This window comes from Pyrgilauda ruficollis, unplaced genomic scaffold (genome assembly GCF_017590135.1).
Source record: "Pyrgilauda ruficollis isolate IOZ18807 unplaced genomic scaffold, ASM1759013v1 scaffold162, whole genome shotgun sequence".
Lineage (NCBI taxonomy): Eukaryota > Metazoa > Chordata > Aves > Passeriformes > Passeridae > Pyrgilauda > Pyrgilauda ruficollis.
The window spans coordinates 124,144-145,381 of NW_024514987.1; the positions used below are offsets into that span (position 1 = coordinate 124,144).

At 60.8% G+C, this 21,238-nt stretch overlaps 4 protein-coding genes across 8 annotated transcripts; 3 read left to right on the forward strand and 1 right to left on the reverse strand.

Annotated features, from left to right (window-relative positions):
• Positions 1-1,209: 1,209 nt before the first annotated feature.
• PDIK1L (PDLIM1 interacting kinase 1 like) lies at positions 1,210-9,118 on the forward strand. 5 transcript variants are annotated; one of them, XM_041463152.1, is made up of 3 exons: positions 1,276-1,352; positions 2,198-3,566; positions 6,144-9,118. In XM_041463152.1, exons 2-3 carry the CDS (start codon positions 3,282-3,284, stop codon positions 6,882-6,884), a joined length of 1,026 nt encoding a protein of 341 aa, XP_041319086.1. In that variant the 5' UTR covers positions 1,276-1,352; positions 2,198-3,281; the 3' UTR covers positions 6,885-9,118. The 5 variants fall into 5 exon arrangements, with proteins under 5 accessions (XP_041319090.1, XP_041319086.1, XP_041319088.1 ...); XM_041463154.1 differs by having other exon boundaries at positions 1,295-1,352; positions 2,945-3,566; XM_041463153.1 differs by having other exon boundaries at positions 1,298-1,352; positions 2,195-3,566.
• Positions 9,119-13,877: 4,759 nt separating this feature from the next.
• On the forward strand, positions 13,878-16,485 carry FAM110D (family with sequence similarity 110 member D). Its single transcript, XM_041463216.1, has 2 exons — positions 13,878-14,023; positions 14,692-16,485. Exon 2 carries the CDS (start codon positions 14,970-14,972, stop codon positions 15,969-15,971), a length of 1,002 nt encoding a protein of 333 aa, XP_041319150.1. The 5' UTR covers positions 13,878-14,023; positions 14,692-14,969; the 3' UTR covers positions 15,972-16,485.
• Positions 16,486-16,706: 221 nt separating this feature from the next.
• Positions 16,707-18,131, reverse strand: CUNH1orf232 (chromosome unknown C1orf232 homolog). The gene is made up of 4 exons (XM_041463218.1): positions 17,529-18,131; positions 17,351-17,437; positions 17,171-17,268; positions 16,707-16,979 (listed from the first exon to the last, which is right to left on the reverse strand). The coding sequence occupies exons 1-4, from the start codon at positions 17,697-17,699 to the stop codon at positions 16,721-16,723; spliced, it is 615 nt and encodes a 204-aa protein (XP_041319152.1). The 5' UTR covers positions 17,700-18,131; the 3' UTR covers positions 16,707-16,720.
• A 107-nt stretch (positions 18,132-18,238) lies between these two features.
• Positions 18,239-19,685, forward strand: ZNF593 (zinc finger protein 593). The gene is made up of 3 exons (XM_041463219.1): positions 18,239-18,476; positions 19,066-19,128; positions 19,244-19,685. The coding sequence occupies exons 1-3, from the start codon at positions 18,280-18,282 to the stop codon at positions 19,383-19,385; spliced, it is 402 nt and encodes a 133-aa protein (XP_041319153.1). The 5' UTR covers positions 18,239-18,279; the 3' UTR covers positions 19,386-19,685.
• The last annotated feature ends 1,553 nt before the right edge of the window (positions 19,686-21,238 follow it).

Here is a 21,238-nt window from a genome sequence, read left to right on the forward strand (position 1 = left end):
GGATGCAGGGGGGATCCAGGTGCACAGGAATGGGGTACATGGGTACCCATGTGCACAGGAATGGGGTGCGGGGTCCATGAGCACACAGGAACGGGGTGCAGGGGGTACCCATGTGCACAGGAACGGGGTGCAGGGCTCTGTGAGCACACAGGTGTGCAGGGATGCACAGGTACATGGATAAATGGATGCACAGGCACCTGGCTGTGTGACACACGGACACCTGGCTGCACAGGCAGTATCGGGGTGCACTGACCCCCCTCTCCCCACCCAGGACATCCCCTCAGCTGCTTTGTGTTCCTTCCGTCCTGGCTCACGAGTGCAGCGAGTGACTGCGCCGGGAACTCCAGGCACATCTTGCAAAATTGTTCCCGTTCTGGCACTTGGGGCTCTGCCAGGGGCTGGCTGGGCACCCGGGAGGGCAGCGCAGGGCTCGGACCCTGCCCACAGCCAGACACGAGCTGGCCCTGCCCTGCTGACATTGATTAATTAATTGCTTCTGGACTCGATTAAGGGGATTCACAGGAACGGAGGGGTTGTAATGCCCTAAGCAGATTTCAGAACCCACAAGGGGCTCGTTGGCCCCTAATTGGCTTGGGACAGCTTAGGCAGGACCCAGGGCACTAATCAGCCCGGGATCCTTCCCAATTAACCCCAGAGAGGCCACTACAGCAGTGAGTCTCCCTCTGCTCTGTCTTCGCAGGGCTCTGAGCAGTCGGTGGCCCTGACTTCTCCCAAAATGTCCCTGTGGTGGCTTTGCAGTGGTTGAGGAGACAGCAGGGCCTGTGACAGGAGCTCCGGGCATGGGGGGCACTTCCAGCCCTGCAGGAGGAGGAAATGAGGCCATGGCACAGAGCAGGGAACAGAGAGGGGCGACAGCTCTTGTGTCACTGTCACACCAAGCCAAGCACAGCCAAGGGCGAGAGGGGCTGTACTGATTTTTTCTGGATGCCAAGCAATAAATCATGGAGTGCTGGAATGGTTTGTTTTGGAAGGAGCTTAAATCCACCCCGTGCCACCTCCACTGTCCCCGGTGCTCCAGCCTGGCCTTGGGCACTGCCAGGGAGCCAGGGGCAGCCACCCTGTGCCGGGACCTCCCCACCCTCACGGGCAACAATTCCTTCCCAATTAATAAACAGAAATTTCAGTAATTAATTGATTAAATAATGTAATTAAACGCCCACCTCACTCGCCCCGCCCCGCCCCCTCATCTGACCAATCACAGGACAGCGCGCATGGAGAGGGCGTGGTCACGTTGTGGGCGTGGCGGTGTGGGCGTGGCCGCGCTGAGGGAGGCGGGCGGGCGGAGCGCAGCCCTAAGATGGCGGCCGGGCGGCGGCGGCGGCGGCGCTGAGGTAACGCGGCTTCTCCGGCCCGGCTCGGCCCGGGGCCGGCCCCTCGTGCTGCCCGGCCCCCGGGGGTTGGAGCGGGCGGGATCCTCGCTGCAGGTTGGGCGGGGGGAGCCGGTATCCCCTGCGGCGGGCAGGGCCCAGCGGGCCGGCATCATCCCCCGCTGTGGGGCGAGCGGTGCTTCCCTCACAGCCGCAGGTGGGGGCCTGGTGCGGCCGCGGTGCATTTTAATGACCTCTATTAATTATCTACATTATCTATACACATTTCTATGATTCTATAATCGCTGCCGGGCCCGCAGCAGCGAGCGCGGCCCCGGCGCGGTGTCCGCTCGGCCGGGCCGGCCCCGGGGCCCCGGAGCGGGGCCTGGCGCGGCCCCGGGGCTCGGTGACCGCTCCCGGCAGCGGCGGCGGCGGCTTGTGTCCGCTCGGGGCCCGCTGTGCCCGCTCGGAGCCCGCTGTGCCCGTGCCTGAGGAACGCGGCGTTGCTTTGCCCCGGAGCTGTGCGGGCGCTGGGCCGCTCCAGCTCCGGCCCTGGCTGGCCCCTGGATCTCGGTGCTCCGGAGCTGCCGCTCCAGCTCCGGCCCTGGCTGGCCCCTGGATCTCGGTGCTCCGGAGCTGCCGCTGCAGCCCCGGCCCGGCCCGGCTCCGGTGGATTCTGCTGGGGCCGCGTTCCTCACGCACGGCACATCTCGGTTCAAATCCTTACTGCGAATGTCCCTCGCACAGCTTTGCTGAAAGGTTAAAATGTCTCTGTAGCACTGCCTGAGACTGATGATACCTTTTTTCTCTCTCTTTTTCTTTTTTTTTTCTTTTTTTTTTTTTTCCTAAAAAAAAATTGCCTAAAGCAGTGGAAATACTTGAAATCTTCCTACTAATAACAGGCTGTTTCAATGGGGTCCTTATTGCCTGACATACTGAGAATTGCCTTTATCACTGGCTGTCTTAAAGCTATTGTAGATCTGAGCTATCAGTGTGATTTTATTTATTTATTTACTTTTGGTTTTGCGTTTCATTCTGTTTGACCAGTGATCCTTGGCTAGTCAAGCTCTTTATTTTTTTATTTTAATTTATTGCTGTCTCTAGTCAGTGTCCCATTTTGGTTTGGTTGTGTGAAGGTGGTGCTGGTGTTTGGTTTGTAATCTCGTAGGGCAGCGTGCAGGGAGGGTCATAAATCTGCAGCAGGGTTTGGTGGCTTTTTTATTTTTTCCTCCTTTTTGTGTGTGTGTGTGTGTCTCTTGTTTTACTTTCAGAGCAACAACTTAACTTTTGTCCTTGCTCTGTTGAGCAAAAGTGAAAGTTAGATGCTGGGTGCAAACTTCTGCAATCAGTTATCCTTTTTAACCTTTCATAGCTGTAGATTCCTCATGCAGAGGAGGCTTGGTGAAAAATCAGTCACCTCCAAAAATAAACGGGGAGCGACTGAAGCTTTCTCTTCTCTGAGTAAAACAATTATAACAGAAACATTTACTCCTGCAGCCACAAAAAAAACAAAAAGCAGTTGATTAAAATTCCAGCCCAAGCAGGGGCTTCAGCTGGGACCTGGTGTGCTCTCCAGGCTGGATGGGGAGCATGACAGCCTCCTGTTATTCCTGCAGATGCTCACGGAAGACACTGAGGGAGAGGAGCAGGAGCGCTCGCCGTAGCCCTGTCTCGGCACCATACCAGTCTAGGTTTGAATTGTTGCCACCTTGAACACGCCGGGCTGCCTTTGAAATCTTAACAAAAAAAGATGTAATCTCGCTTTTCGCCTGGCCCGTGGCAGCAGGCGCAGGTTTATGGAGCAGCTTCTGGAATGTTCTAGCACCGAACCCCCCGTTAACGGCGGGGTCTGGCCAGGCCAGCCCCTCGGGGGGGAAAACACAGCCCGCTTCCTGTGCCTGAGTTTTAGTTGTGTGGGTTTCTCCCCCTTCCCCAGAACCTTTGCTCTTGAAGATGGTGAGTAGCCAGCCTAAGTACGATCTAATTCGGGAGGTTGGTCGTGGCAGTTATGGTGTGGTGTACGAAGCGCTCGTCAGGAGGACCTGTGCCCGCGTGGCCGTGAAAAAGATCCGGTGCCACGCTCCCGAGAACGTGGAACTGGCTCTGCGCGAGTTCTGGGCCCTTAGCAGTATCAAGAGCCAGCACCCCAACGTCATTCACCTGGAGGAGTGCATCTTGCAGAAAGATGGCATGGTGCAGAAGATGTCCCATGGCTCCAGCTCCTCCCTGTATCTGCAGGTACACGAGGCCGAGGGGACGGGGTGGAAGGAATGGAGCTGGGGGGAAGGAGGTGGGGCAGCCCAGGGCTGTGAGCCCTGCTCAGCTAGGCCAGAGGATTGCCTGCCTTGCTGGCACCCAGAATTTTATAGAGGTCTTTAAAAAAAAAACCTCAGCGGTCACCTGGATTTTGGGTTTGAAGCTGTGCTGCTCTAAAAGACTCCAGAATTTGTGTTCGATGCAAATCTGCTGTGATAATTTGAGGAAGCCCTGCAGGTGAAGCCCAGGGGAGGTGCAGGCTGTGGAGTTCTTGGCAGCTGCAGGTTAAAGAGCACTCCTGTCCTGGGACAGAGCTTGGAGGAATTCCATCCTGGGTGTGCTTGGAGGAGGAAATCAGTGTCTTGGTTATAGGAAGCCAGCACTTAGAACCAAGGATCAATTGGTAGCACATCATGAGCTGTTTTTATTTTTTAATAAATAACAATCTCTTCAAAGAGTATAAATTAGGGAATACGTATCACTCTGAAAGTGTCCTTTCAGTTTGAAGATGTGCATGTTTGAAGAATAAGTAGCTCTGAAAAGACATGGAAAGACAATGATTCATTCCCTTGTCAAGAAGCAGCCCTAAGCATAAACCACCCTCAGGCAGAAATCAGTGTTTCTGGTTTAAAAAGCCAGCAGCCTGCTCAGTGTTTGCTGTGTTATCCCATGTCAGCTGTTATTATTTCAGTTTTCATTGCCATTGCTGTCTGGGGTGGCTGTGTGGGTGAGCAGCCCTGCAGATGCTGGCTGCTCTCTGAGAAGAGGATCCCTGGCTGTGCCTTGGGAGCTCTTCCTGACTTGTTTTCAGGGAAGGATTAGGCTACAGTAACACCGGCCAGCTCATGGGGCAGAAGTCAGAGCCTTACCTTCCTGGTTCAGTGGAGCTGCCAGGGGCTGCTTCCAGCTGCAGGGCAGATGTGCAGGGAGGAGCTGCAAGGTGGGGAAGAGCTTCCAGCTGAGCCCAGCTCTGGCTGGGATGGTGGTGCTGGGGAGCAGCTGGCACAGGGCTCTGGCCCTGCCAGGTGCAAACAGCACGGATTGTTTTGCTGCTCCAGGGAGGAGAGCAAAGGGCAGAGCTGAGCTGCCTGCCAGGGTCACTTTGGAGCAGCCTGGGCTGAACCAAGGGCAGTCAGAGCCCCTCTGCTCTCCCAGCACAGAGCTGAGCTGCTGCTGTGTGGCAGGAGCTGGGGAAGGGCTCTCACCCTCTCCTGAGGGGCTCTGGGCAGATTCTCAGTGCCAGCTGAACCAAATCTGTAGAGTTTGAGCCTTGTCTGCTGGTGCTTTGCCACTGGCACAGATGTGGGGGGTGGATTTTGCTGTCTTAACTCTCACAAAGTCTGCAAGTGCAGCTCCTGTGACTCTGTGTTGGTGCCCTGCTCTCCTGAGATACCTTAATCTCACCATTCCTGCCTGCAAACCCTACAGAAGGCATTTCTTAGCTCTAAAATAGATTTACTGTGTAAAGAAGATAGCTGTAAATTACTACCTTTTTTTTCCTCTTGAAAAGGAAAAAAAAACATTTCAGAATGCCTCTCTAGATATTAACACACCCCTTCATTTTTGAAAGCCAGTTTGATTTAGCATCCATTGGTTTACTACTAACAGAAATAATTGCAGGACTTTCCTTCCAGAGCCACCTCAGAGGAGCTGAAGAGGCAAATGCAGTTGTGTAAACAGGATTAGTAGAAGTGATTGCAGGTTTTACTTTGCTTTCTGTGTGGAGCAGCTGTAAGAACTGGCTGTTCAACTTGTGTTCCTGAAAATACCCTGTGGATAATGCTGGTGGGAAGGGTGTTCCGTGCTCAGCTGTGCCTGCAGATCAGTGTTCTCCTGAGTTCAGGGATCCTGTGTTAACTTGCTGCAATTCATGGATGTGTCAGGAATGGAGACCAGGCTTTAAAAATCTCTCCTGGATGAATACAGCTGTGTGGAGTTACTTGTGAGACTTTGTTTATCCCGAAAAGCTGTTGGCAAAATGGGTGGGACAGGCTTTGTCAGGGTGGGACACTGTCCAGCTGGGACAGATGGGAGGGCAATGGCCACTGGGTATCTTTAAAAACTCTGTTATCAGGGTCGAGCTCTGCTTCTGGGCAGGAGCCTGAGCTTGATATGCTCCACACCAGGGAAGATAAGGAGGCTGGCAAATATATTGTGATTTTTTTTTTTTCTCTTTTACATAAAAACATTTGCATAATGTTTTCTTCCCCCCGTTGCAATGCCTTGCTCTCTGGATTGTTGAGAGGAGGGTCAAACAGTCCTAGGGTGGTCTGGGTGGGAAGGGATCCTAAACCCCATCTCACTCCCATGGGCAGGGACACCTTCCACTCTCCCAGCTTGCTGCAGCCTGGCCTTGGGCACTGCCAGGGATCCAGGGGCAGGCACAGCTTCTCTGGGCAGCCTGTGCCAGGCCCTCACCAGCCTACAGGGAAGAATTCCTCCTGTGTAACTAACCCAAACTTCCCTCTCTGTGAAGATCCCGATTTCATGCGTTTTTCCATCGTTTCCTTTCCTTCCACGTTCCTCAGGCAGTTACGACATCTCTTTTCCTCGTTGCAGCTCGTAGAAACCTCATTAAAAGGAGAAATAGCCTTTGACCCCAAAAGTGCTTATTACCTGTGGTTTGTGATGGATTTCTGTGACGGGGGGGACATGAACGAGTACCTGCTGTCCCGCAAGCCCAACCGCAAGACCAACACCAGCTTCATGCTGCAGCTCAGCAGCGCGCTGGCCTTCCTGCACAAGAACCAGATCATCCACCGCGACCTCAAGCCCGACAACATCCTCATCTCGCAGGGCCGGGCCCACGCCGGCGACCCCGAGCCCACGCTGAAGGTGGCAGATTTTGGGCTGAGCAAGGTGTGCTCGGCCTCGGGGCAGAACCCCGAGGAGCCCGTCAACGTCAACAAGTGTTTCCTGTCCACCGCCTGCGGCACCGACTTCTACATGGCCCCCGAGGTGTGGGAGGGACACTACACGGCCAAGGCTGACATCTTCGCCCTGGGCATCATCATCTGGGCCATGCTGGAGAGGATCACCTTCATCGACACCGAGACCAAGAAGGAGCTGCTGGGCAGCTACGTGAAGCAGGGCACGGCCATCGTGCCCGTGGGCGAGGCGCTGCTGGAGAACCCCAAGATGGAGCTGCTCATCCCCGTGAAGAAGAAGTCCATGAACGCCAGGATGAAGCAGCTGATCAAGGAGATGCTGGCGGCCAACCCGCAGGACCGGCCCGACGCCTTCGAGCTGGAGCTGAGGCTGGTGAACATCGCCTTCAAGGACAGCAGCTGGGACACGTGAGGGGGCTCGGCCGGCGGGCCTGGCAGGCAGAGCCTCGGCTCACCTGCAGGGGGTACTTTGCACCTAACTGGAGATTCCCGGCAGGAATGTGGAGTTGGCCGCGGTGTGAAATCCCAGCCTGAGACTGAGGGTGTTCCTTGGGCTGCACTGGCAGGGGGATGTTGCAAGAGCCAACACTACTTGATTTCCAGCACTCTGTCACGGAGTGTCTCACACATTCCAGTTTCCTATGTCAGTATTAGGAACTCTCATGGAAAAAAAAAAAAAGGAAAAAAAAAAAGGTTTGCATGCTGGCAGTGCAAATCTTGAGGCTTTGTAATGTAATCTGTGTATATATTTATGTATATGAGTGACTGGGAGTGTGTGGCACTTAAATTATTTGCTGTGGGTCTGGATGATTTGGGTCTGCTAGAAATCTGGGTGAAGAAAGTGAGTGAGAAAAACTCCTTCTTCCCCAGGCCTGAATGACTTTATTATTTATTTTTGTTATCTAATTTCAAAGACTTGACTTTGTAAACAAACAAAAAAAGCAATGCAAGGGGATCAGCTGCTTTCCAAGTGCTAACATGGCTGATCTTGGCACTTAGAGCTTAATGAGCTCATCACTGAGGGAGTCAAATTAGAAATGTACAGTCAGGTGCTGGCAGAGGGGCTGGCTCGTTGATCATTTGATTTTGCTCTTATTAATCAATTAATCTGCCTTTTCTCAACATGCTGTCTGCCCTGGTGTCCACAATCCCAAAGCACCTTGAGGATTTATCACAGCAGAGTTCTGTGCCCTCAGTTTATGGAAACATGGATGGGGGAATCCAGCAGCATATCCTTAAAATCCTTCAAAACGTGGTGGCAGCAGTTTTCCCACTAACTGAATCCAGCTAATAATCCAATAGCCAAGGCTTTTCCCAAATGCAGTGGGGATGAGGGGACAGAGGTGGCTCTGTCCTGCTCACACCTGGTGTCAGGGCTGCACAGTGGCAGGTGTGTGAAAGCTGGCAGCCTGCCTTGGTTTTTTTGTTTAGTTTTTCCTCCTTTTAAAGGAGTGCTCTTTATTTCCAAGCACAGATGGGAGGAGGGGGTTTGGGAGCTGCTGGTCCCCAGCTCTGCCTGCACAGAGCAGGTTGGGGCTGGGACAGGTTTCGTGAGGCCACCTTCCACTCTTTGTTCTCTTGGGTGCAGGACTGACCTCTCCCATCCAGTCTGACCTTTGGGAAAAAAAGCAGAGTCTTAAAATTGCCTTTCAAGCTGCAGGAAAGGCCAGTTTTCTTTACAAAATTCAATTTAATTTCCCCCCCCCACCACCCAAATCTTACCTGGAAATGGCTGTAAGTATTTCCTTGTTCAATTTGCTTTTTGAATACTGTTCCCTCTTAGTGCTGGGACAGCAGTTCTGGGCACTCAGTGTTTATTCTTCGAGTGCAAATAAACAAAATGTTCTTTTTTGGTTTTCCAAAAGCAAAGGATTCTGATTCCACCCAACTTCTGAGGCTTTACAGGCCACACGTGGCTCTCACCTGGTGCTGTGTGAGCTGGTGGCTGTCCCCAGCTGGCCTTAGTTTAGATTTCTTGTTATTTCCTTTCACTTCATCCTTTTAGGGAGCCATCCTCAGACAAACACACTTTGCTTGTGCCAACTCTGCCTCCCAGTTCTCACATCTCAGCAGGGCCACTGAGAAAAAGGGGGTTTATAATTCATGTTTGACTTGGGAGCTTTTTAAAAACAAAGGGGTGAGCGTCCCCGTCTCTTACCCAGGCAGAAGTGAGAGCCAGAATAACACTGCTCCCCTCTGAGGTGCTCTGTGAACCTCCTGGGTCCCCTCTGCAGGGCAGGAATCAGGGGCTGGCACGGGGAAGTTTTGGGGTTTTTGACTCCCAAAGTGTTTCTTTGCACTGATTGCCACTTTATAGGTTGGGGGTACCTGAAATCCCTCTCATGGTGCTTATCCTCGCTGTTGGGTGACACTGGTAGTCCTCGAGCTCTGTGTTCTCTTTGCTTTTTTGTTGTCTGAGGTCTTTGTTTTGAGAAAATAAATCAAGTTGTTGTAGCAGCTGCGGGGTCGTTCACCAGCGTGACACGAAGTCAAGACACTTTTCAGCACTTGGGAAAGATTTTTTTTTTTTCCATGTTTTTCTTTAAAAACTGTAAAATATATTTTATGCAGAATTTATAATGAGGAAAATTATTGTGTAATTTATTAAGTTCATGACTGTTTTTGAAATAAAATCTTGAATTTCGATGAAGTTTTAGGAGTTTTCATGGGGAAGTGCTCTCAGTCAGGGCAGTGTCAGTGCTGCCCTCCAGGGACAGCGTCCTGCTGCTCCCACATGCCCTGAGAAACCTTAGCAGTGAAGGTGAGGAAACATCATTACTTATCCATGACAGGGAAGTGTGGCCCTCATTTGCATGTTTTAATTAGCAGCGCTCAGGACGGAGGGATCTGCAGACTGGAAATGCTGTCAGTGAGTTTCTCTTGGAATTTCTTACACCCACAGCAAACCCCAGCCCAGCCCTGTGCAGCACCTCTGGATTCCTGTGCCAGGAATTCCCACCTGGAATGGGCACGTGCCCACCTGGCAGGAGCCTTGTGATTAGCTCAATGCAGTTTGGGTTTAGATTCACTTTTTTTAGGGGGTTAGAGACCTGTAGTAAAGGAGAAAGTTCCACTTTTGGATTAGTTCTAAGAGTGGTGATTTTAAATAGAGACACAACCTGAATTCTTTCCCCACAAATAGAAGAAAAGTAAATATATATATATATATATGTATACACACACTATATATGCTGAATTCCTTCCCCACAAAATGAAGAAAAGTAAACATACATATATATATATACACACACTATATATATATTATATATATGCTGTACTTCAAATATATTTAGCCCCGAGGGAGGGTGGGGAGGTGTGCAGGGAAATGCCCTGGTGCAGAAATGAGATCTAATTAAAGCCATGGGCTGGGAGAGCCCGGCCTCCGAGGTTGAGGCTCCGGCCTCCGAGGTTGAGGCTCCAGCCCCCGAGGTTGAGGCTCCAGCCCGCCCGTCCCCGCTCCCAGGGCTGGGACCTGGCCGGGTTGGTGGTTCTGCTTTGTTTTGGTTGGAGCAGAGCTCCCCTGGGGCTCTGGGGGCAGGCAGAGCCCTCGGGAGGTGCCCTCCCTGCGGGGGCACAGCCAGCCCGGCTCTGTGGGGCTTTTCCCTCTGCTCCCAGCCCGTGGGGCAGCGCTGGCTCCGGGCTTTGCATCCCTCCTGGGGCTTTGGGGATGGAGGGAGAACCAGTGTGATCCCCCCTGGTGAGTTGGGGATGGAGGGAGAACCAGTGTGATCCCTGCTGGGGCTTTGGGGATGGAGAGGAGAGCCAGTGTGATCCCTGCTGGGGCTTTGGGAATGGAGGGAGAACCAGTGTGATCCCTCCTGGTGCTTTGGGAATGGAAGGGAGAACCAGTGTGATCCCTCCTGGGGCTTTGGGAATGGAGGGAGAACCAGTGTGATCCCTGCTGGGGCTTTGGGGATGGAGAGGAGAACCAGTGTGGATATTTAAACACCGACTCCAGCGGGTGCTGCTGCCGGGGCTGCTCCGTTCCCCTTTCCTGCCAAGTGCAGTTTCTGTGCTGCGGCCCAAGCGAGGCACAGGGATGTGCCTGGAATGCCACAAACCATCCAGAGGGACACGGGGTGGGTGGGAACACCAGCCTGGGCTGCTGCAGGTGCTGCTCAGGAGCTCTGGAAGGGTTTTGGGGGAATCTGAAACCCCATTTTTAGGAGCAGGGAGGTGTCAAGTGAGCACCGCTGGAAGAGGAGCCCAGCCCGGGCTGCTCTTGTTCATTCCTTCACTCTCAGGTTTGGGATGGAAGCAGATGCAACCTAAAAACCTAAACGCCTTTGCAGCAGTGCTGGGTTCAGGCTTCCATCCTGACCCTGGGCTTGCTTCCCTCAGCCCGGCAGCTCCTGTCCCCGTCCCCCCCGGCTGTCCCTGTGCCCCCTAGTCCTCCCCTGCCGTGGCTCTGGAGCCTTTTGGGGTTGGAACATCCCCGGGAGCGCTCCCGCTCCGACCTGCACCGACACGCGGCTGCCTGCCTCGGCTGAGGCGCTGCTCTCGGATTGATTCGTGCCCCTTTGAACCCTTGAGGTTTTTAAACTCGTCCAACAAGCCTCCCAGCCCTGCCCTCTCCCGAGGAAAGCCCGAGCCTCGCTGGCTCCTCCCCGGGCGGTGGCGTTTGCCTTTCCCGTGAGGGAATCCAGGGGCAGACCGCAGAGCTGCCGAGGTTTCTCCATCCCTTGGCCTGATCCTGTTTGTTCCCCGTCCTCTCCAGATTTGCCCCGGTGCAGCCGCGTCCTGTACAGTGCTGCCTGCTGTGCCCCTCTCCTGTTTGTTAGAGCGGGGGTCTGTCCCTTCCTTGCTGTCACTGGGAGTTTTTTCCAGTGCCTGCAGAGCTCAAACAGGTCCTGGCACCTCTCACCCTGCCCAGGTTCCATTCAGCCCCGTTTTCGTCAGTCCTGGCCCCAGCCCCTTCCTGCCCCGCTGCCACCGGCCGGGAAGGGGCTGGGCACAGCCCCGGGCCCCCTTCCCGGCACCGGCTCCGGAGCAGCTCCTCAGGAAGGAACTGGGCTGGGGACACAGCGCTCGGGGACAGGTCCCCCCCTCATTCCGGGGCTTTGTCCCCCTGGAGCTGGGACCTGGCCGGGTTGGTGGTTCTGCTTTGTTTTGGTTGGAGCAGAGCTCCCCTGGGGCTCTGGGGGCAGGCAGAGCCCTCGGGAGGTGCCCTCCCTGCGGGGGCACAGCCAGCCCGGCTCTGTGGGGCTTTTCCCTCTGCTCCCAGCCCGTGGGGCAGCGCTGGCTCCGGGCTTTGCATCCCTCCTGGGGCTTTGGGGACGAAGGGAGAACCAGTGTGATCCCTCCTGGTGCTTTGGGAATGGAGGGAGAACCAGTGTGATCCCTCCTGGTGCTTTGGGAATGGAGGGAGAACCAGTGTGATCCCTCCTGGTGCTTTGGGAATGGAGGGAGAACCAGTGTGATCCCTCCTGGTGCTTTGGAATGGAAGGGAGAACCAGTGTGATCCCTCCTGGGGCTTTGGGGATGGAGGGAGAACCAGTGTGATCCCTGCTGGGGCTTTGGGGATGGAGAGGAGAACCAGTGTGGATATTTAAACACCGACTCCAGCGGGTGCTGCTGCCGGGGCTGCTCCGTTCCCCTTTCCTGCCAAGTGCAGTTTCTGTGCTGCGGCCCAAGCGAGGCACAGGGATGTGCCTGGAATGCCACAAACCATCCAGAGGGACACGGAGCGGGTGGGAACACCAGCCTGGGCTGCTGCAGGTGCTGCTCAGGAGCTCTGGAAGGGTTTTGGGGGAATCTGAAACCCCATTTTTAGGAGCAGGGAGGTGTCAAGTGAGCACCGCTGGAAGAGGAGCCCAGCCCGGGCTGCTCTTGTTCATTCCTTCACTCTCAGGTTTGGGATGGAAGCAGATGAAACCTAAAAACCTACAAGCCTTTGCAGCAGTGCTGGGTTCAGGCTTCCATCCTGACCCTGGGCTTGCTTCCCTCAGCCCGGCAGCTCCTGTCCCCGTCCCCCCCGGCTGTCCCTGTGCCCCCTAGTCCTCCCCTGCCGTGGCTCTGGAGCCTTTTGGGGTTGGAACATCCCCGGGAGCGCTCCCGCTCCGACCTGCACCGACACGCGGCTGCCTGCCTCGGCTGAGGCGCTGCTCTCGGATTGATTCGTGTCCCTTTGAACCCTTGAGGTTTTTAAACTCGTCCAACAAGCCTCCCAGCCCTGCCCTCTCCCGAGGAAAGCCCGAGCCTCGCTGGCTCCTCCCCGGGCGGTGGCGTTTGCCTTTCCCGTGAGGGAATCCAGGGGCAGACCGCAGAGCTGCCGAGGTTTCTCCATCCCTTGGCCTGATCCTGTTTGTTCCCCGTCCTCTCCAGATTTGCCCCGGTGCAGCCGCGTCCTGTACAGTGCTGCCTGGTGTGCCCCTCTCCTGTTTGTTAGAGCGGGGGTCTGTCCCTTCCTTGCTGTCACTGGGAGTTTTTTCCAGTGCCTGCAGAGCTCAAACAGGTCCTGGCTCCTCTCACCCTGCCCAGGTTCCATTTCAGCCCCGTTTTCGTCAGTCCTGGCCCCAGCCCCTTCCTGCCCCGCTGCCACCGGCCGGGAAGGGGCTGGGCACAGCCCCGGGCCCCCTTCCCGGCACCGGCTCCGGAGCAGCTCCTCAGGAAGGAACTGGGCTGGGGACACAGCGCTCGGGGACAGGTCCCCCCCTCATTCCGGGGCTTTGTCCCCCTGGAGCCTCCTCGGCGGCTGTGACCAGCCTGGCTGTGCCCCGGCTCCCCGTCCAAAGCGGCTGCCGGAGGGTGCAGGGGCTCTGCCTCCCCGGGGAGCTCCGGGGGCTTCCTCTGGCCCCTCTCCGAGGGTCCGGGAGCCCAGCCCGGGGGCAGCAGGTCCTTCCCCCTCTGCTCCAGTGCCACGTTCGCAGCCCCCCGGGCTGGGGATGGAGGGGGCCGGGATTGTCCCTGTGGGAGCACTCGGGAAGGGAAGAGGGCAGTGGTAAAAATAACCCCTGGGCCAGCTCCAGCCCATTGTGGCTTCCTGCGATTTACAGCCCTTCCCGGGGGAAGAGGCAGGAACCGGCCGGCTCGGGGCTGGCTTTGACCCTTTCACCGCCACCGGAGAAGGTGCCAGAAGGAACTTTCCTCCTTCCTTCCCGCCTGGGTGGGATCCTGGGGAGGGGGATTGTGGTGGGCTCCGGCTCCTGAGCTGCCCCCACACCCTGGGGTGGCTGTACAAGGAGAAGCTGCTGCAGTGGACCCGGATTCCCTGCCCCATTCCTGACCTGCCCCGTGCAGGGGAACAGAGAGACTCGGAGGCAAAAATCTCCGCTGCAGATCCCGAAACCCGGCCGGGTTCCCGTAAGGAAGCGCAGGGAGGAGAGGAGCTGCAGCAGGAGAGGGGTTAATGCTGGCCAGGGCCAGCGGCAGGGCTGTGAGGGAGGTCACGCTGGCAGGGGTTAATGGGTGGCTCTTCCTTTTCCTCATCCTCTATATGAGGCTGCTCCCGGCTCTGAGCTCAGTTTGCCGCGGCAGCCGGAGGGGCAGGAGCTGCGTGAGACTGGAGCATCCATCCCTGCATCCCATCCCTGCATCCCTGCGTGGGCTCAGGTGAGCGAGAGCATCCCCCACCGGCCTGGCACGGGTCCTGGCACGGTCCTGGCCCGGTCCTGGCTGCGGGGCTGGGCTGGGGAGGGTGAGGGTCCCAGCCCGGGAGCACAGGGCCAGGCACACCGTGTGCCTCAGTTTCCCCCATGTACTGCGGGGTGGGTGCGGTGTGGAGCCCGTGGGCTGCGTGTGGAGCTGCGTGGCAGCGGCTTCCTGGGCTGTTTGCTCCCGTGAGCTCTGCTCTGCCCGGCCCCGTGTCCCTGCTCTCACCCGGGGCTGGTTCCGTGCCCTCGGCACACGGAGAAAGGGAGAACCTTCCCTCCCAGCCCAGCCTGGCTGTGTGGGGCACGGCTCGGGGACCCCCCAGCCCCGGGGCAGCTCGCCAGCTCTCCTGAGCTCGGCTTTGTTCTGCCGCTCGGGAAGACAAGGCGGCGGCCGGCTCCGCTATTTTTTCCGGTTGGAAGGCGCTCCTGGGATGCGGGCGAAGCCGGCGGATGCTCGGCGCTTCTCCCTTCCTGCCCGGGGCTGTTCCTGCCCCGGCTGCCAGGACTCGCTGTCCGTGTGGCCTTGAGGGCACCCTCAGCTCTGCTTCAGCCCCATCCTCCTCCTCCTCACCGCTGCATCCTCGGGGCTGACCCTGACTCTCCTCTCTCCTCCGGGGCTGAATCCAGGAGCCGAGCGAAGCTCCAGGACCCTCCTGGGCGGCCACATCAGCCCTGCCCGGCCCCTCCGGAGGGCGCAGAGCGATCAGCATCGATTAGCATCGATCGGCAGTGATCAGCATCATCATCAGCGATCAGGATCAGCAGTGATCAGCAGCGATCAGGATCAGTAGTGATAGCAGCGATCAGCAGCGATCAGCAGGGACCAGCAGAGATCAGCATCGATCAGCATCGATCAGCAGCGATCAGCAGCGATCCGCAGGGACCAGCAGCGCCGTTCCGGGGCCATGGTGCCCTTGGGCAGCCCCACTCTCGCCGTGTGCGCCTCCAGCAACCTGCGCCTCATGGCCCCCGGCCGCGGCTCCCCCCTGGCCTGGCTGAACCGGGGTCCCGAGTGCCCGCAGGGCCCGGGGGGCAGCGGGGGCCGCCGAGCCAGCGCCGTGGAGCGGCTGGAGGCCGACAAGGCCAAGTACGTGAAGTCGCAGCAGGTGATCAGCCGGCGGCAGGAGCCGGCGCTGCGGGGCTCGCCGCGGCTGTCCCCGCACGGGCGGCGCCGGCTGGCCCGGCAGCAGTGCTCCGAGCTGTGCCCCGGCTCCGAGCTGCCGGGCCCGCCGTCCCCCGTGTCCCGCCGCAGCGGCAGCCGGCGCCTGCTGCGACCCGACTCGCTCGTCATCTACCGGCAGAAGCGGGACTGCCTGGCCGGCGACAAGGAGAACACCAAGGGCTCCGGGCTGGTGCGGCGCCTCTTCCAGGGACCCCTCCGAGCCGCGCCGCCCAGCTCGCCCCCCGCCCGGCCGCTGGGCGAGGGTCCCGGCGCCCCCCAAAGCCCCGAGACCCCCATGCTGTGGGCGCCAGCCGAGAAGGAGGCGGCGCGGACACCGGGAGGGGACAGCAGCGGTGACAGCGGCGGCGTCTCGGCGGTGCCCGCGGAGCAGCCGCCCGGTGTCCCCGGGAAGGAGCCGCTGGCGCTGCGAGTGTCGCTGCCGCTGTCGGAGCAGGAGCGCTTCTTCAACTACTGCGGGCTGGACCGGGCGCAGGTGGAGCTGCTGGGCCGGGAGCGCTTCGGGCCCGCGGGCTGGGACAGCGCCTCGGCCCGGCCCGGCTCCTGCGAGTCCGAGCCCGGGAGAGCCTCGGGGGGCAGCGAGGGGGACGCGGGGCCGGGCACGGAGGAGGAGCCGGACGCGCGGCCGGGCTCCGCCGTGTCGGTGGTGGAACGCAACGCCCGTGTCATCAAGTGGCTCTACGGCTGCCAGAGAGCCTGGGCGGCTGCCAAGGAGTCCACGGTGTGAACGGGGACCTCACCGGGACCGGGACACCCGCGTGGCTCCCGCTGGCTGCACCGGGCCCCTCGCCCTCGAGGGATGTGTTTGAGGGGCACCCGTGGCCCTGGTGGCACCTGTGGCCCTGGTGGCACTCGTGGCCCCGGTGGCACCCATGGCCCCGGAGGCACCCGTGGCCCCCGTGCCCTGGGGTGCTGCGGGCTGGGAGCTCTGCCAGGTGCTCTGGCTGAGCGTGGTGGGGGCACCTGAGGGCAGGTGGGGAAGGGCCACCCCCGGGTGAGTCCCCGTGGGCTCAGGGCTGGCAGGCTGCTGTCCCCCTGCTGTCCCCCATCTTCCTCCCTGTCCCAGGAGGGTGGGATGAGCACACAGCCCCCAGTGACCCCCCAAGTCCTGCTCCAGCTGCAGGCTGGGGGTGGGCAGAGCCCGAGCCCCCTGTGGTGGGCAGTACCCACCCCTCAGCCCCCTCCTCCCCAGAACAGGGGCTGCTGGGGCCAGAGCTGCCCTCAATAAATCTGTTTGGGTGTTTTTTTCTAGCCTGGCATGTGTGTGGCTGTGGGGGGGATGCCCCAGGGCTGGGGGGCAGCTCCCCCTCCCCACCCTCGGGGGCCGAGGGGCTGTTGGGGGGCGAGGGCAAGGAAAGCAGCAGGCAGAGCTCAGGGAAAAGGGGAACCTTCGGGGTCTTTGGTTCAGCTGTGACCCCCCAAACCCAGGGCAGAGCCGCAAATAACTTCTGGCGAGTCCGGCCGCTGCACCCTCCTCTAGTTGCCCTTGGGGGCGTTTTTATTCCGGATTTCGGCCAGCTTGCCGGCCAGGAAGCCCCAGTGGAAGGCTCCTTCCTCCGGCTCCCGCAGGTCGCTGCCGTCGTCACCCGGCGGCTCCCCCGGGCTCTCGGCCGGCTCCGGGGGGGGCCCCCCCTTGTCCGGCCCCGGCGCCTGCTGCCACTTGGATGCAAAGAGATCCCAAAAGCCGGGAGCCTTCTCGGTGTGGGGCACCTCGGCCGGCTCGGTGGCCAGAGGGCTGGGGACAGAGAGGGGACGGAAATGTCGTGCAGGGACAAGGCCAAGCCCGCCGTGCCCCCCTCCCTGCCGGCTCTCCCCCCGCGCAGCCGGGGAGGGGGATGAAGGCGATGGGGTGAGGATATGGGAGCTGGGCAGTTCCCGGGGGTCGGATCGGGGTTCTGGGGTCCCCCCCCCAGATCTGTAACTTACTGGTCTGGGCAGGGCTCCGGGCTGAGCAGCTGGTGCTCGTCCTCGCGGCTGAAGAGGGACGAAAGCGTCCGCCAGCCGCGGGCACCCACCCCCTGCACCTGCGGGGGGCAGCGCCGGGGTCACCGGGCACCTCCTGCTGCCCGTGTCCCACGGCCCCGCTGCCCCCAGCCCCCTCCTCACCTTCCGGGCCAGCTGCGACACGGGGCTGGCTCCCTCCTCCAGCAGCGCTGGGGGCTCGGCCGTCTCCATCAGCTCGGGGGGCTCTCCCTGCAACGAAGCCCCCGGTGAGGGCAGGGCTGCCGGCGGGGGGGGTGGGCAGGGAGGTTGGTCAGCCCGTTTTGGGGACCCCCGACCCTACCTCGTCCTGCAGGGCCCCGTCGGGCCGCGGCCCCCCCAGGCTCTGCAGCACCTTGGCCTTGTAGAGCCGCCAGAAGCCCTGGGCCATGGCGGGGCTCGGGGGGCCGCAGCCGGCGGAGCCGCGGGCAGCGGGGCGGGACGAACGGGCGACCCGGCGATCCGGTGGCTTCATTAAAGTTTCAGCGGCCGCTTGCACGGCACAAAAGGAATCTGAGCCCGGGCCCGGGCGGGGGCAGCGCGGGGGCGGCTCCTCCGCTCACCCCCAAAAGCCATCCCGAGCCCCCCGCCACAGCCCCCGCTGCCCCTGGCCCACTTGGGACCCCCAGGGCTGGGACACCCCCGCGTGGGGCAGAGGAGGCGCTGGAGCTCCGCGCTCCCCCCGCCGCGTGTCCCCATCTATAATTGATCACGGGCGAAACGCGATCGGCACCGGGAGGCGGCGGGACGCGCCGAGCCCTGCCCGCTCCTGGCAGCGGTGACCGGGGCAGCGCGGGGACACGGGGGAGCGCGGCGGGGACGGTGGCAGCGGGGGCTGGGGGCCGCAGGGCACGGGAACATCCCGGGACCGTCCCGGGACCGTCCCGGTGACACCGGGCCGAGGGGGCGGGGCCTGGCGGGTCTGGGCGTGGCTTACACGGATGGGCGTGGCCATGAATAGCACTCGCTGTTTGTGGGCGGGGCGTGCGGCGATGTGGGCGGGGCCCGCAGCCCCCGCGCCTGCGCAGTGCGGCGCGGCGCGGCGTGCGGCCGCCATGTCGCCGCGGAGCGGGCGGCGCACCGGGGCGCACCGGGCGCACTCGCTGGCCCGGCAGCTCAAGACGAAGCGGCGCCGGCGCGACCTGGACGAGATCCACGTGGACCTGAAGCCCGAGAACGCCGCGCGGCTGCTGCGGCAGGAGATCGACCCCGACCTGCCGGGCTGCGCCCAGTTCTACTGCCTGCACTGCGCGTGCGTGCGGCGGGCACACCGGGGCACACCGGGGGGATCCCGGGGCTCCGGGGGATCCTGGGGCTCGGGGGGATGGATCCAACCTTGGCATGGGCTTGTCCTGGTCCTGGGCTTCCCGGGGGAGGTGGGGGAGTTGTCCCGGTCCCTGAGGTTCCTGGGATGGGGTCCTGGGGGGGGGTGCTCAGATCCTGGGGGTCCCCTGGGAGGGGGTGCTCAGATCCTGGGGGTCCCCTGGGAAGGGATGCTCAGATCCTGGGGGTCCCCTGGGAGGGGGTGCTCAGATCCTGGGGGTCCCCTGGGAAGGGATGCTCAGATCCTGGGGGTCCCCTGGGAGGGGGTGCTCAGATCCTGGGGGTCCCCTGGGAGGGGATGCTCAGATCCTGGGGGTCCCCTGGGAGGGGGTGCTCAGGCCTGGGGGTCCCTGTCCCCTGGCCAGAGGGCTCTGACCCCTCGGGAGTACCTTGTCCTGCTCTCAGGGTGACCCCAGGCCCCTGCAGGGTTGTGGTGGGACCCTGGCCCCTCGGCAGGACCCTCCCCAGCCCCCCTTCAGTCTCGGGGTCCCCCTGACCCCCATCCTTTCCCACCCCAGGCGCTACTTCGTGGACCTGAACAGCATGAAGGAGCACTTCAGATCCAAAGTGCACAAGAAGAGGTGAGGGCTGGGGGGCCAGACCCCAAACTCCCCGGGGTGAGGGGCGGCAGGGGCAGCTCTGGGCAGGTCCTGCGGGGAGGGGCAGCTGGAACCTTGGCCCCCCGTGTGCCCCCAGGCTGAAGCAGCTGCGGGAGGCTCCGTACACGCAGGAGGAGGCCGAGCGCGCCGCTGGCATGGGCTCCTACGTGCCCCCACAGAAGGTGGAGGTGCAGACCCAGCCCCTGGAGGAGGTCACCGACATGGAGACGTCGGGCTGAGCGCAGGGACGCGGGACTGAGAGGCTCAGGGGCTCTGTAAGGACGCCTTTGTGCTCAGCTCTGTGAGAAAAGCGTGTCCCAGCACTGGAGCCAAATCCCTGCTGCTCCCACAGCCCCCCTGGCCGGGCAGTGACGAGGAGAAGGAGCCTGGGTGGCCTCCCCGAGTGTCCCCTCCTGCAGAAAGGGACACGCTGCTTGTTCTCTGAGTGCTGCTGGCACTGCACACTTGTGTGCCTGCTTGTGGAGCAGCTTCTGTCCTTGGCTCACAGCTTATTCCACCCATTAAAATACACAAACTGACAGTGTGGCAGTGTTGAGTATGAGGGTGGCAGTCCCCACAAGGGGTGGGGGACACCTCGGTGTTGTTTTCTTCCCCATGACCCAAAGGTGTCCTTGCCAGGAGCCTCATCCTGGAGCTCTGGCCTGGCAGGGTGGGAAAATTCCCTCTGCCCTCCTGGCAGGGAGTTCCCAGGCAGCTTTTTGTCTTTTTGTGGGGAGTGTGAGCTTGAGTGACCTCTTCATGGAGCACTTGGGTTTGCTGGTTTGGGCCTCGAGGGGGGAGTCCTTGGTGAGGACACCTTGAGGCTCCTGTCCCCAAAAACTCAACTCCTGCAAGTGATTTCATGCTCCTGGAGGGCCGGGCTGAGTGGGGATCAGCCTCCCTGCATTCCTGCTGGTGCCCCTGAGGGGACACTGAGTGACAATGCCACCGAATTCCTGCGCAGTTCTTGTCCCCATTCATCCCTCCCGTGTCCCCATTCATCCCTCCCGCCCAGCCGGGGCCTGGGGCCGTGCTGGGAAGGGCAGACAGAGCAGTGACACAGCTGTGCTGGGTAGGGAAGGGTTTATTTCCACGCAGCCTGCCCGGATTTGTGTCCCCAGGCTCCGGGGGAGGGAGAGCCGCAGCTCTGCGGGGGCTGGGAAGGCTGCAGCCGCCATCCCAGCGGGATGTGCCTGCCCAGGGACGCGGGATGTGCCCAGGGATGTGGGATGTGCCCAGGGACGCGGGATGTGCCCAAGGACACGTCACCACCCCCGTGTCCCCCCTGCCCGTTACCTAACAGCGCGGCGCTGGCCTGGTTCCCGCGGGGCTGCGGCCGCAGCACGTTCCCTGGGGACAGGGGGGCTCTGTGGCCACCAGCGGGGTCCCCAGCCCCCTCTGCTCCCATGGGGGATGGGGAGGGATGCAGCTCCCGGCTCTGCCGTCCCTCTGTCTGTCCGTCTGTCCGTCCGGCCTCTGCTCTGGTGGCCGCACGCCGATGTCCCCGCGTGGCTCGGGCCGGGCTCAGCCGGCAGCTCCGGAGCCGGGAGCGGCTTCTCCGTTCTCCATCGCGGCTGCCGAGGCGGGGGCAGGCGGGGACAGGCGTGTGCCCCGTCCCCAGGGCATCCGTGGCGGTGGCGAGGGCTGGATGTGGCGCAGGTCAGCTGCAAAGCAGCCGCGGCTCCGCTGGGGCGGGGAGGGGACCCCAACACCCCCCGGGACTGTCCCCAGGGCCCCCCCAGCCCCCTCCTCACGGCTCCGGGGGGGCCTTGGCGGGGTCAGCCATTCTCCGGGCGCTGTAGAGGGACAGGCAGAGCCCGGTGGCCGCCAGCAGCAGGGCCAGGGGGGTCAGCAGCCGCCCCCCGGGCTCAGCCCCACGTCCCGCTGCCAGCTGCATCTGTGGGGACACAGAGAGCACCGGGGAGCACCCCGAACCCCACGGGGAGAGGGGCCCGGAATGCCCCCATCACACTGGGGGCTGTAAAGGCAACGGGGGCAGCTTTGTGCCTCTCTGGGTGTCTCAGGAGGGTTTTTAGGGCGCTCCCTACAGCACTTGTGGGCCTGCATCGGCACCATCGTGGCTGCCAATGTG

What these genes read in the sequence shown, in the direction of transcription:
- PDIK1L (XM_041463152.1), top strand. Translation starts at nt 3,282, where the DNA reads ATGGTGAGTAGCCAGCCTAAGTACGATCTAATTCGGGAGGTTGGTCGT. An exon ending in GCTCCTCCCTGTATCTGCAG is followed by an intron (nt 3,567 to 6,143) that starts GTACACGAGGCC and finishes TCCTCGTTGCAG; the next exon opens with CTCGTAGAAACCTCATTAAA.
- FAM110D (XM_041463216.1), top strand. Translation starts at nt 14,970, where the DNA reads ATGGTGCCCTTGGGCAGCCCCACTCTCGCCGTGTGCGCCTCCAGCAAC.
- CUNH1orf232 (XM_041463218.1), bottom strand. Translation starts at nt 17,699, where the DNA reads ATGAAGCCACCGGATCGCCGGGTCGCCCGTTCGTCCCGCCCCGCTGCC. An exon ending in ACGGGGCCCTGCAGGACGAG is followed by an intron (nt 17,438 to 17,528) that starts GTAGGGTCGGGG and finishes GCTTCGTTGCAG; the next exon opens with GGAGAGCCCCCCGAGCTGAT. An exon ending in TGTCGCAGCTGGCCCGGAAG is followed by an intron (nt 17,269 to 17,350) that starts GTGAGGAGGGGG and finishes TGCCCCCCGCAG; the next exon opens with GTGCAGGGGGTGGGTGCCCG.
- ZNF593 (XM_041463219.1), top strand. Translation starts at nt 18,280, where the DNA reads ATGTCGCCGCGGAGCGGGCGGCGCACCGGGGCGCACCGGGCGCACTCG. An exon ending in TTCTACTGCCTGCACTGCGC is followed by an intron (nt 18,477 to 19,065) that starts GTGCGTGCGGCG and finishes TTCCCACCCCAG; the next exon opens with GCGCTACTTCGTGGACCTGA. An exon ending in TCCAAAGTGCACAAGAAGAG is followed by an intron (nt 19,129 to 19,243) that starts GTGAGGGCTGGG and finishes GTGTGCCCCCAG; the next exon opens with GCTGAAGCAGCTGCGGGAGG.